The sequence below is a fragment of the Hippocampus bargibanti genome, linkage group LG06 (genome assembly GCF_051943395.1).
Source record: "Hippocampus bargibanti isolate YZ-2025 linkage group LG06, ASM5194339v1, whole genome shotgun sequence".
Taxonomy (NCBI): Eukaryota; Metazoa; Chordata; class Actinopteri; order Syngnathiformes; family Syngnathidae; genus Hippocampus; species Hippocampus bargibanti.
Window position 1 is genome coordinate 23,754,943 of NC_142739.1, and position 14,880 is coordinate 23,769,822.

The window sequence follows — 14,880 nt, forward strand, 5'->3', positions numbered from 1 at the left end:
ATATAGCTAGCTGGCTATCTATTAGCTACCTACCTTTCTTTCTATTTGAGTTACTTCTGGTTGTCATGATCTGGTTGGCGACCAACGGGTGGCGCTGTCGGCCCCGCCTGCAGCCTCGCAGGTGCTGGTCATTACAATCAGTGGCAGTCAAAAGGACTCCCGGCACGACCATTCATTGTCGGGTCATTGTGTGCTTTGTATGCAATTGTATGCATTGTGCATTGTCTATGCATTGTGTGCTGTGCATGTTTGTTTCACCTTGGTGGACTTTTACTCTTATTATTATTATTATTATTATTATTATTATTATTATTATTATAAGTCATGTCCCTTTCACGTCATGTACTTTTGGGGTTCAGTTTGTTGACACAGCAGCCCAGTTGAGCTGCACCACTCCAATCCAATCCAATCACACGCTCCACACAGGAGGAGATGGGCGCAGATAAAACCACTGGGTTACGCCCCGACGAGGAATTGGGATGCCTGGAGGGGGTGGCGGTATGGGGTGGTGGTGGTGGTGGTGGTGGTGGGGTAGGCTGGGAGTCACTTTTTCTGTCTGGCTTGCTCTAATTTTGCGATTGTTTTCAGGCCATTCTCGCCAGTGTCTTTGATGGAACACGTCAGGTTGCCGCAGGACTCGGGGGCAGGTCTTGTCCGCCGGTTCGACAGCTGTCAGCCTCACACAACCCAGAAAGTTTGACGTTAAATCTGCAGAACTGCTCTGACGGCTCGAAGGTGAGTGCTTCTTCTCACAACTCCTGCTTTGTTTCCATTCTATCATGAAAATCACTGGAGAAAATGACAGGATATTAAGGCTGTTTTGCGTTTAAAAATTGTTTGTGCTGTTATTTGGCTTGATAGAACAAAAACGGTCAACCGTTCCCGACCGTTCTGCATTCTGATGACTTGTCACATGAAGCATTGTTTACAGATTTGGTGATAATGGTTTCACAAAAAGTGTCAAGTCATTTTTTGCCGCGGGCCACATTGTAGTTACAGTTTCCCTTCGGGGGGGCTGTTATGAATTTACAGATTAACTCATTGACTGCCAGATGATGTGCAAACATGTGTCCACTTCAGTGCCAGGGTTTTTGTTATTTTGACTCAAATTGCAGGATCCACAGAACATTGAGTTTTAGGACAACATAAGCATTCAATTCAGTGTAAGAAACCCAAGACTCATCAGAAAAAAGAGTTAATTCTGAAGTTAAATGGGTCTGGAGTTATCTGAGCTTGAAATGGGGGTGGCTGTATGATGTGCAAAAATGTCTCCACTTCAGTGCCAGGGTTTTCTTCATTTTCAATCTGATTGCAGGACCCACAGAATATTGAGTTTTAGGACTACATAAACATTAAATTCAGTGTAAGAAACCTTTTTTCATCAGAAAATAATAGTTAATTCCTAAGTGATATGGGTCTGGAGTTATCTGAGCTTGAAGTGGGGGCGGCTATACAAAATACAATACAATACATAGATATTACCATACAATACAATACATCCTAATTTATATAGCGCTTTCACAACAGCTGCAGCTGTAACGAAGCATTTCACATAATAGTCAACACAAAGCAAAATAATAAACAAAACAGGAACATAAAAACTAAATATATACAAATTTATTTAATGCTTTAACCACAGCTGAAACTGAAAGAAAGCGCTAACATGGAAATAAGGGAAATTCTGCCCCTTGTGAAAAGGAAAAAAAACATTACCCGAGGCCATAGCCAGCACTTTATCAGCACCCAAAAAAAACAGAACAAATTCGATAATGACGCTCCACGTCATGCTTTTTAATTACTGAATAAATTTGGGAATGGCAGTGAATGAGTTCATCCTTATCCTGTGACTGTAAAGAGTCCTTGAGAGTTTTGAAAGGCGCTTAGAAATTTAATGTATTATTATGAATGAATAACTACTTTTCAAATTTGAAGTCAAGAATAACTGATATTGTGTTTTTTTTTTTTACATGCGACAATTTGAAATTTTGGTTCGGACTATAGCAAGCATCATGGAATTTGTTTGATTTGATTATTGTGGGCCGAATAAAATAATGTGGTGGGCCAGATTTGGCCCGCGGGCATTGACTTTCACACCTGTGCTTTATGTGATAAACAGCAGGAAGTCTTTAGCTCTATTGGTTGCGGTTGATCCTGAATTCTTGTTCATTCAAGCAGGCGCATTCAGGCAAGTCCACGCAAGGGCGCTCAACTATTGCACTGAATATCGAAGCCGTTTTGAAAACGTAAACGCTGTCTGTGTTGAATAATTGATTAGGAACTGGTGAGTTACACTGCGTACGATGTAAACTTCATATGAACTCTGTCTGTCAGCCCAAGTTTGCATTCGAAGAGTGTAGGAGGCGCCTCTGTAACTCAACCTAGCCACCTGTGTTCGCGTGCTCAGAGAAAACATTGGCTTTTGTGTTGGGGTGAGACATCAGCACAGCGGGGTGGGGGCAGGATAAGGTACATTATGGCATTGGGGGGGTCAGTGACAGGTGGCATTCTCCTCCCTTTTTAACACCATTTCAAGTTTGTTCACACAACAGCTGCGGTCCCAATCATTGGCGCGAGAGACTCCCGAATTTTGATTCAAGTTACCGTATTTTCCGGGGTATAATGCGCACCTAAAAGCCTTGATTTTCTTCAAAAGACTCTGCGGCTTATACACCAGTGCGCCTTATATGTGTAGTCATATTGAGCCACAACAGGTCTGGTAGCTACCGACTCCATTTAACCCCCGATAAAGAAGTAAGGGATATATAAAATCGGCAGAGCGCTGATGCGTATGTGGAAATGTCGAGGCTTGGAATTGAAGCGGATTTACAGGAGCTATGAGACTATTTTCATCAATGGATGCAACAGCTTTGTGTTTACTTTCAAACCTTAGCTTGTAGCAGACGTACACATTTCACCACGACAGGCCTGATCCACTGATGAAAAAGATGCTTTGATCCTCCACTTTCATCTGGAACTTCTTCATGCAACAAAGAGGGTACAAAAAGTGCTTAAGATTGAAGACTGTCTGTCTTTTGTGTTGTCACATTATTATATATTTTTTTCGAGTTGCTGCCTTTACAGCCGCCCCTGTATGTTGTTTTTGCTGCTGTGAAATGTAAATTTCTCCACTGTGAGACGAATAAAGGCATCATTATTATTATTATTATTATTATTATTATTATTATTATTATTATTATTATTATTATTATTATTATTATTATTATTATTAGCTAGCTAGCTTTTCTCTCTATTTGAGTTATTCCGGGTTGTTTGCTATCTATTAGCTATATACTAGCTGACTAGCTAGCTTTCTGTCTATTGACTTCTGGGTTGAATGAACGCTGGCGCGTGTGGCTGCCGCTGCTCACCCACAGAAAAACTTCATCCTGTGACTGTCAAGTGACCTTGAGAGTTTTGAAAGGCACTTAGAAATGTAATGGATGATGATGAAAATACTTTGGATTTTTTTTCCTCGATTTTGCCGTCATTTTCAGTTTGTAGCTCAATTATTTGAAATGTAGAAAAAAAATATTGCTTGCTTTTGTGTTGAGTGTTTTGAGTGTGTTTATTTCTGAAAAAAAATTGAACGCCAAAATATTCCATATAAACCTCTAAGGAACATAAACATTTTAAAGAAGGAAGATTGGTCATCTCTGAAAATTGTATTTCTTATTTATTGTATTGTGGTCAACTCTGATAAAACCATGAGCTCATAAAAATGGAGAAAATACCATTCATTATACTATTTTACAATTTTCATGTTTGACATCAAAAAAGGAAAATGATGGCAAAATCTGACCGTTTTGATACATAATGTAACCCCAGCCTCTATTATAGGGCCTTATAATGTGATCTTCCTTCTATATGGAAAACTTTTTAAAACATGTCATTCATTGGAGGTGCGCCTTATATATGGAAAACGTTTGAAAATACACCATTCATTGGGGGGTGCTCCTTACACTCCAGTGCTCCTTATACACCGAAAAATACGGTATCCTGACATGTGACCCCGGTGCCGAATGGGTGCACGTGTGTTTGCGTAGCTGTTTGCATTTGTGTGATGACATCATGGCAGAGGAGGAAGAGTTCACAGAGGATGTTAAAATGGATGGGTTTTAAAAGGCCAGCTCAGAAGCTGCAGCAGATGAGAAGGTTTACGTGATGGAATAGAAGATCTAACGGATGATTGTGATGGGGGGAAAAAAATGACCTGTAAGTAGAGCTACACAAATATAACGCTCTATTTATTTTGATTTGTTGTTTATAGAAAGTAGAGTGAGGCACCTTTGGATGCAACGAACCTGAAGTGGATTCGCCATGTTGTTTTTTGCGTGTCATGTGAAAACAGTTTTGCAGCTTGCAAAAAAGGAGATCATGTTTTCATGACGACTGTTGATGGGTGGCCTGGGTGCCGCTATGAGGTCGGTTCGAAGTGAAATAGTACCAAGGTGTCACATTCCACGGTTTGGCGTGTGTATGTGCGTGTCGAGTGCTTAACTACAAATGACCACCCATCTATTTACAGCTAAGAGTGCATATTCTTCAAAATGCACAATTGATTAAAACAAAAAGTTCACAAACTTTAGGTTAACAGACGACGCAAAATATCGTCGGTGGGATAATGAATCAACACCATCAACGGTGTTGTGGACAAACATGCATATCTTCTTAATCCTCTGCAAAGAATAGAAACCATCACTCGTGCTTACTGAATCTCATTCACTGCCATTTACAAATTTATTCGGGAATTGAAAATATGACGTAGACCATTCCGAATTTGCTTGGGTTTTGTTTTTTTCATGCTTGGGTGCCGATAAAGCGTTGGCCAAAGCCTCTGGATATGTTTTTCCCTTCCATAAATAGGCAGCATTTCCGTTTTTTTCCATGTTCGCGCTTTGTTCCAGCTTCAGCTGTTGATAAAGCGCGATATATGCCAATATGTATGGTTTGCATTGTAATTTGGACTGTCACCCTCATTTCAAGCTCATATAACTCCAGACCCATATAATTTAGGAATTTATTATTTTTGTCTGATGACAGGAGAGAGTCTAAGGCTTCTTACGCTGCATTGAATGCTTATGTCTGTTTAAGCTCTAAGTTGTACAGGAGTGGTCCATCGATGAAAATGTTTCTTCAGCCGTCATATGTACTTCTTTGAAGGTGTCGGACGTTTCGGTCCTCATCCGAGAAGCTTTGTCAGTAAACTAAAATTTGCTGGTAAAATTCATGTCAGCTTCGTCAGCGATCTAAAATTTGCTGGTAAAATTTTAGTTCTTTGACGCAGCTTCTCGGATGAGGAGCGAAACGTCCGACACCTTCAAAGAAGTACCAATGACGGCTGAGAAAACCTTTACATCGATTGAAAGTATATGTAGTCCTAAAACTCAATATTGTGTGGGATCTGGAATTCGAGTGAAAATGACAAAAACCCTGGTACTGGACTGGACACATTTTTGCACATCGTCTGCCAGTGAATGAGTTAATTCTGAATTTGGTTAATTCTAAATATTTCACTGGCATTATTCTTTTTTTTTAGCTATTTCAAAAGCATGTTTTTACAGACATCCAAGCAATTTCATTCCACAAGGCGCCGGGAGGTGAATTGTCAAAAGTGAATAAATAATAATAATAATAATAATAATAATAATAATAATAATAATAATAAATTAATTTTTTAAGCGCCTTTCAAAACTCTCAAGGTCACTGTACAGTCACAGGATAATTTTTTTCTGTGGGTGAGCGGCGTCAGCCACACGCGCCACTCAACCCGGAATAACTCCGTTAAAAGTTAGCTAGTTAATAGCTAGCCTGCCGGCCAATAGCGGGCCAGCCAACAGCTAGCTAGCCAACTAATAGCCAGTTAGCCAGCCTAATAGCCCGTCAGCCAGCTAATAGCTAGTTAGCAAGCCAGCCAGTAGCCTGTTAGCAAGCCAGCTAATAGCCAGTTAGCAAGCTAGCTCTAATTTATAATTTATATTACATCATAGGAATTAATAGGATCAAAGGATCAAATTTAGTGATTGAATAAAATGGTTAGCTTGACCAAGATAATCAAGTTCTGATTGATAGTTCTGAATGGAAAAATGTCTTGGCGGTTGTTATGCTTCTAGCGTGGACGTGCACTGTACATTACGGTTGGCTGAGGCATTGTGAACGTAGCAACTTTTTACTGTTTGAATGACGTTGGGATGTGATTATCTTGGAGCTTGTTCACAAGTAGGCGCAACACTGACAGATCTTTCACCCCCCAAATAGCTACATTGCTCCAATCAGTGCGTGTTTATCGGGTAAGATATGAGCATGAAAAACGATGCAACCGCTGCTCTTGTGACATCTGGCTGAAATGTTCCCATGATGGTTTTATCAGATGGCGTGCCACCCAAGAGAGGAACGTATCACTTCTTCACATCACATAAATCGTCCTTACCAGAAGCTTGCGTAAATGCGGCTATTTTTACATCTTGTGGCTCTGTGTTGGAAAAACAACAGGAAAAAGTTTGATTTCTCTAGTGGCACAAACAATATTAACAGAGAGTCGATCTTCAACTTGCTGCCCCGTCCGTCTTTCAATCATAACATGCTGGTAATTATGGTGCGTTTATTTTAGGAGTGATAAATCTTCCTGAATTGAAATGCAGCTTTTAGTCACCAGTGGATACATATATATATATATACATATATTTTTATTTATTCGGACTCCGAAAATATCGATATAACCGGGACTATCGATATATCCGACCCTGTTTGCATGTAATTTTCTCCGTGCGTGCATAGAAATAGCATCGATATAACCGGGACTATCGATATATCCGATATCGATATAACGAGACTTTACTATATATATATATACAGTAAAGTCGAGACTTTACTCTATATATATATATATATATATATATATATATATATATATATATATATATATATATATATATATATATATATATATATATATATATATACAGTAAAGTCTCGTTATATCGATATCGGTTAATCGATAGTCATTACGATACCTATGAACAAGGAGAAAATTACATGCGCGCAGGGTCGGATATATCGATAGTCCCGGTTATATCGATATTTTTCGGACTCCCTTGAATATCGATATAACGAGACTTTACTGTATATATATATATATATATGATATAAAAAATATCATGACTACAAAGAAGACGGCATACTGCATTTATTACATGCTATAATGCATATAATGGTGCTTTGGTTTTGGCAACCTGTGAGAAAGTGGGTGTTGGAGAGGAGAGGTTGGGGTGTTGTGAGGGAGTGAGAGAATAGGAGAGAGAGTGAAAGAGTGGGAGAGTGAGAAGGTAAGTGAGTGTGTGAGTGGGGGTGAGGGGCTGAGGGGATGAGAGATTGAGAGAGGGGTCAGCGGGTGATAGAGTGAGAGAGTGCGTGTGTGAGATTGTGAGAGGGGGTAAAAGGGGTAAAGGGGTGAGAAAGAGAGAGAGAGAGGAGGAGAGGGTGATGGGGTAAGTGAGAAAGTGAGGGTGTGGGAGTGTGATAGGGGTAAGGGGGTGTGAAAGTGAGAGGGTGAGCAAGTGAGAGGGTGAGATTGTGAGAGGGGGTGAAGGGGTAAGAGTGTGAGAGAGTGCAAGTGTGAGATTGTGAGTGTGAGAGGGGGTAAAAGGGCGAGGGCATGAGAGAGTAGGAGAGGGTGAGGGGGTAAGTGACAGAGTGAGGGTGTGGGAGTGTGATAGAGGTGAGGGGTGTGATAGTGAGAGGGTGAGCGAGTGTGAGAGTGAGATGGTGAGATTGTGGGAGTGTTAGAGGGGGTGAAAGGGTGTGTGTGAGAGAGAGAGAGAGAGAGAGAGAGAGAGAGAGAGAGAGAGAGAGAGAGAGAGAGACAGTGAGACAGAGAGAGAGAGAGAGAGAGACAGAGAGAGACAGAGAGAGTCAGTGAGACAGAGAGACAGAGAGAGAGACAGAGAGACAGAGAGACAGAGAGAGAGACAGAGAGACAGAGAGAGACAGAGAGAGACAGAGAGAGACAGAGTCAGTGAGACAGAGAGACACAGAGAGACAGAGAGAGAGACAGTGAGACAGTGAGACAAAGAGAGACAGAGAGACAGACAGTGAGAGAGACAGCGAGAGACAGAGAGAGACCACTCCCCTCATGAGAGAACCACTACAAGAGCCGAGATTGAGCGTGGAGGCAAGTCCAACTCTGCCCAGTCAGAAGTTCTCTCCTGAGCACACCACCATTGGCTCCTTCCTTTCAAGGGAGATGACATTTCAGAATCAGAAAACCTTTATTCGTCCCACAATGGGGACATTTACTGTTGTTTTTACATTTTTTAACGTAATATTTTTTCCAGACGAGCTCCTTAAGAATGTCACGAATGTGACTTTTCACCCATGCGGTAATGCAGACACGCCTGCATTTTCGCTGGCTTGCACCAAATTATACCTTAGGACTCAATGCAACCACCGTATACATGCTGACTTCCACTTGAACTCCCTCCTCGGTTTTTTTTCCTTTACTGCACATGTGCATCAATTCCAACATAATTAGATAAGTGAGGATTTAAAAAGGAGGCTAAAGTGTAAACGAGCTGTGGATGAAAACGGAAAAGCCCACCCTTGCTGACCGTGTAGCCGCTGCAAATAGGCCGGCGAGTACAAATTACAGGTTGACTGTGTCACAAGTGCGTATTTGTACAATGTGTATGGAGGTGTGCTTGCTTCTGTTTATACAGTGGATGATATTATTATACACCACAGGTGTCAAAGTCAAGGCCCGCGGGCCAAATCCGGCCCGCCACATCATTTTTTTCGGCCCGTGAAAGCAAATCAAACTTGTTAAATTCCATGATGATTGCTAAAATCTGAGCCAAAATTTCATATTTTTGGATGTCAGCCACAATAAAAGTCATTATTCTTGACTTCAGATTTGAAAACGAGTTGTTCATTAATTTGCTGTGTGCTCTATATGTAATATTTGAAGGGATTCATAACGGCCCTCGAGAGGAAACCATAACTACAATGTGGCCCGCGGCAAAAAATGACTTTGACACCCCTGTTATACAGCAACCATTTACACGACACTAAACTCACTATAACAAAACTTATTTCGAGCTACGATAGAAATTGAATGCGTGCGATGCACCATAGCAGTCAGTTATTGTGTCTCACTTCATAAATATGAATAAATCCATTTGATTATTTTTCCTCACTATTTTCTTTTGTGTAAGTAAGACAGCTTAATGTGTGTATGTTTTTACTGCATTTCAGAGGCATTGCTAACCGAGTTTGCAGACATTTTTTTTTTTCGGGTGGGAGTAGGTGATAACTTTACACAAGTATAATCAAGTTGTCCAAATGGAGAATTTTTTGGATACAAATATGGACCAAGAGATGACTGACTGTCGAATAGAATGAAGTGGCCATTTCTGTCATTTATTGACTGAATTATTGAATTAATTTGGTTGACGCATAATTGACATAAATCTAAAATGGCGCCCGAGTAGGCAGTTGTCAGCGAGTGCGTTTACGAGCCTTGCTTTTTTTTGTTGTTTTTGTGGTTTTGTTTTGGTTTTTGTTTTTGTCACTTTGAGTTGTTCTGCGTCATGTGGAACCGATACGTATTGTTTCTCAGCATTTTTGGCCGTGACATTAATCAAGTAGGAGACTGTTGAACTGTTGCACCTTTTCAGCAGCATGAATATGTCAGCACTGTTTTTGATTGGGAGGAATGTCATTGCCATTTGACTATCATCGTTGGACAACTTTTGGGCGATTGTGCTTTTTTTATGCCCGTAATAGGCAGCATTGAACAGCCTGGCTTTGTTCAGCGGAAAGGAAGCGACAGAGCGACGATGCGTATGTGGAACTGTCGCGGCTTGGAATTAAAGCGGATTTACATGGGACAGGAGTAGTAGACGGTCTCTTTTTGTCAATGGATGGATGGTACAGCTTTCAACTTTTAGCATGTAGCGGACATGCACATTTCACCATGATGACCCTGATCCATTAGTGAAAAGGACCCTTTGATTCCCTGCTCTTTCATCAAGAACTGCTTCATACAACAAAGAGGGTAGAAAGTGGTTACAATTGAATGACTGTCTGTGTCTTTTTTGTTATGTCACATTATTTGTTATTTTGTCTTTGACTTCAAGATGGAGACGCGAGAGTCCTGTATTTAGTTTTTCTACTTCTTCTTTTCCTTTCCTTTGATCACTTTGATCACTTTTCTGCTGTGAAATGTAAATTTCTCCACTGCAAGACTCATAAAAGGTTAATCCAATCCAATCCAATTTATCAAAGATATATTGATCACAGGGTCAGAATCGCGAGTTCAAATTATCCCCCCATTACAAAACTGAAGGGTAATGCTATTCTCGCCAGTACCTGAACCACCAATCCTGTGCTGATGTCTTCTTTTTTGTCCCCCATTTTTTTCTCGTCCCCATTTGAAAAAGCAGCAGAATAAGCTGAAACCTTAGTCCATTTGTATTGTGCTCACAAAAGAGAGCCCATTGTGGCCCAGGAGGGGTGTGGAGAGCTGCTTGCGGAGGTAAGGGACGGGTGCACGGGGTCAGTGGGCCAAAGAGGCGTTAGGCAGAGTCTGACCCCTGCTGGGTGGAGAGTTTGAGGCTGCTGGATGGTGCGTAGACGAGGTCGAAAATGTGGAAGTTTGCGATGATGAGTATGCATTCATCCAGCTGAGGCCTTTGGCAAAGAGAGGCGGGGCTGAGAGTGGAAGGGGTTTATTCTGGATAGCAGGAGGGAGTGTGTATGTGTGTGCGTGTGAGTGACGTGGACGCCAATGCACTGCCTCTCTCACGCCCCAGCAGGAGTTTATTCAGCTCCAGCTGCCACAAAGCACAAGAACTGGAAATGGACCTGGTGAGAGGGCAGCGCAGGACTGATCATACACTGGATTGTACGTCTTGGATTTGACATCATTTCTGTTTTGGTCAATGAACTGGCTGCTGGGATTCGGATCAGGTGCCTAAATGCAGTCATTTTGCAAAATGCATTCCAGAGCAAAGTCCAGGAGTTGTGAGAACTACCTGAGTATTAAGGTAGGGACTTGAAATGTGCTTTGACATACTTGGGGGCTTGTTCTGGCGTGTACCGGGTATCAAACTTTAGGAATTGTTTAGTATGTGTTATTCGGCATACCTGTGTCATGAATTGCGGTGTGGTCTTTATGCCGAAAGCATAGCGGCTTTCTGTTTATCTTTGCATAAAAAGAATGTTGAATAATATGGTCGCTGATGTTGCCTATCGTAGCCAGCCAATGAAAAGTATCCTTCTCCACAGTTCGGAATTAAACAATTAAAAAAAATGTTTGTTTAGAATTTCCAAAAAAAAAAGCAAAGTTGCCGTCAATCAAGTCGATGATCAAGAGTTGGCGCCAAATTCATCCTCAAATTCACACAAGCTAAAATATATATATATATATATATATATATATATATATATATATATATATATATATATATATATATATTTATATATATATATATAATATATATAATACACACAGTGAGACCTCAATTTACGAACTTAATTGGTTATTGGTTCCCAGACAGTGTGTAAGGCGAAAAGTGTTATCTCAAAAAAAAATAGGAAACCATAAAATGTGAATAATCCGTTCCCGGGTTTCCATAAAATATACTTTTCAACTAAATAAGCCTTAAAACTACACACAACATACCTTATTCTATGTATAATAAATGTGCTATTGTATTGCAATGAAAGAAATACACTGCATTGTATCATAAAGTCACTTTATTTACATTTGTGATGGTCATTTATGCCTTGATGGAATGGCGTTGGAGGTCGAAGATCAAAGGGAATTGCACGAGGACTGTAATTAAAGAAATAAACTGTGCTGTAAAATAAAGTTTTATTTACCTTTTTGATGGCCGTTGATGGCTTATGGAAGGAGAGTCACCTTCCATAAGGACTGTTGGTAACTTAACCTCTGGTGCTTTTCGGCCGTGTGCTTTCGCCAAAGATCACTCCGCCAGCTGTGGTGGGTGTGTATTATGAAAATAGTGCTTATTATAAGGTTTAATTTTCATACATTTGACATTTGTAAGACGAAAAGTTTGTAAGTTAAAGGTGTTTGTAAGTTGAGGTCTCACTGTATATACAGTAAAGTCTCGTTATATCGATATTCAAGGGAGTCCGAAAAAATATCGATATAACCGGGACTATCGATATATCCGACCCTGTTTGCATGTAATTTTCTCCGTGCGTGCATAGAAATAGTATCGATATAACCGGGACTATCGATATATCCGATATCGATATAACGAGACTTTACTGTATATAGATATATCTATATAGATATAGATATAGATATAGATGTAGATATAGAGATACATATATATAGATATAGATATAGAGATATATATAGATATAGATATGCATATATATATATATATATATAATATAAAAAAGAAAAATATAAAAATATTAAAAACCATAAATATAAAACAAATATATATATTTATGTTAATTAAAAAAACCAAAACATTATTTAGAACACATATTTTTCGTAATTAAAAAAAATACCAAACATTTTTTTATTTAAAAAAAATGTCCAAAAAAATCTTATTATTTTTTTAATTTTTTATTTTTCAAGAAAAACTCTCTGATGAAATCACAATTTAAAAAAAACGGTTTGTGTGAATTTGTGGATGAATTGATCATCAATTTGATTGACTTTTCCGATACTCGAGACTTTTCGGGACATGTGATAACGCTCAAGCAATAGAAAACAAGATTTCAAGTTGGTGTTTCATATCACTGCCGGGGTCAGGGAACTACACAGCCTTGTATCCTCTCTGATAAGCAACTTTGCCTTACTGACTCCCAACTTGTTTTGGTATGCCCCCAATCTATATTTACCTCGAGTAGGAATCAACAGATTTGTTTCTTGACCTCCCTTGACTCTGCCTGCAGTCACTTCCCAGATCAATCGAACAAAATCAATTCAACTCCTTGCATTTGCTCTTTTCATGGAAGCAATGAAATGTGCACACGAAGCCCGTGTTTGAGGAATGTCGTGGAGTACCATTTGGTGGAGTTAAAGAGGTCAACCTGGGCTCTACAAGAACAATATCCTGCAGCGAGTGTTGTTTACATCGTGTCAAACAAAGACATCAGTCGTCCTGCAACATAAATCAGGTCTTTCTCTCGACTCTTTTAAAAACAGTTCTTACGAGGAACCACAGTTGTCATTCCTGACATGCAGTAATCTTTTTTAAAACTTGGGATGACACTTATTTGCGGTCATGGAACACCTGCAACCGGGTGATTCTTCTTATTTTCCTTTTTTTTCACTGACAACTGTCATATGTTTGCTTTCAAATTACAAGTACATACTTGCCATGTCTTTAACTCATTCACCGCCAGACCTGCAAAAATGTGTCCACTCCAGTGCCGGGATATTTGTTATTGTCACTTGAATTCCAGGACCCACAGAATATTGAGTTTTAGGACTAAGTTCAATGCAGCATAAGAAACTTTAGACTAAAGTTTAGACTCTCTTCTTTCATCAGAAAAAATAGTTAATTCCTAAATTATAGAGGTCTGGAGTTGTAAGAGCTTGAAATGAGGACAGCTGTACAAATTACAATACAATACATACATATTCGTTTATAATAATAATAATAATAATAATAATAATAATAATAATAATAATAATAATAATACATTTCATTTTGAGCACCTTTCAAAGCTCTCAAGAACACTTTACAGTCACAGAGAAGCATAGATACAATAATAAATAAAATACAATTATAAATAGAATACAATAAATAAAATACAATTAAAAATAGAAACAAGAGATAGAGCTACACAGAAAATGCAATTTTAAATAGGTGTGTTTTGAGATGGGATTTGAAGGTGGGAAGAGGATAGATGTTACGAATGTTGGGAGGAAGTGAGTTCCAGGGTTTGGGGGTAGAGCGGCTGAAAGCTCTGTCCCCCATTGTGCTGAGACGGGCAGGGGGGGCACAGAATTGGAGTATTTGAGGGAACGAGAGGGAATAGAAATTTGAAGAAGGTCAGAAAGTCATGGGGGGCAAGGTTATGGATAGTTTTAATGTATATTTCCTAAGTTATGTGGGTCTGGAGTTATCTCGGCTTGAAATGGGGGCGGATGAACAAATTCCAATGCAATACATACATATTGGTTTACATAGCGCTTTAACAACAGCTGAAGCTAAAACAAAGCACTAACATGGAAAGAAGGGAACCTTTGCCCCCTTGTGAAAAAGAAAAAAAAACATTGCCAGAGACCATGGCCAGCGCTTTATCAGCACCCAAGCATGAAAAACAACAACCCAAATAAATTCGGGAATGGCGTTCTATGTCATATTTTCAATTCCTGAATAAATTCATGAATGGCAACGATTTAAATTAAGTCCAATGTATTGGCATACAAAATCGGATACAAACTCTGTTTTTGTTCATACCAACAAAAGGAAATTTTGAGAAAATTTGGTAGAAAAAAAAATTAACTAGACATGACATTTTTCCTACCATTTGTTCGGCTCTCAGGAAAAAGCTAACACACCTCAACCACTCCTAATCATTGAGTTCTATCAGTTGCAGAAAAAAAACATTAGTTTATCGGGGTCTTTAAATGGCCTGGCAGGTTGGAGTAAACCTTTTGACATCATGCTATACCGCCTGTGAGACTGTCAGTAGCTGTGATTTCTCCAGTTCCACTCCCCTTCAGTGGCTTCATGCTCCATTGGACGCCTGGTAGTCAGCCTTTTGTGTTCGTGACCCACTAAATAAGTCAATGAGCACCTCTCGATCACTCTCGCTCCCCTTTTTTCTCTGAGTTGAAGCCTTTGTGTCTGCTTATTCATTGATGTATTGATTTCTGGATTTGATTTT

The 14,880-nt window shown here is 39.6% G+C and overlaps 1 protein-coding gene across 1 annotated transcript in view; it reads left to right on the forward strand.

Annotated features, from left to right (window-relative positions):
* The first annotated feature begins 432 nt into the window (after positions 1-432).
* Positions 433-14,880, forward strand: part of plekhg4b (pleckstrin homology domain containing, family G (with RhoGef domain) member 4B) — a 43,660-nt gene continuing 29,212 nt past the window's right edge. Inside the window, exons 1-2 of the mRNA XM_088998492.1 lie at positions 433-531; positions 583-735. Coding sequence (XP_088854618.1) covers positions 433-531; positions 583-735 — 252 coding nt within the window. The remainder of the gene's footprint in view (positions 532-582; positions 736-14,880) is intronic.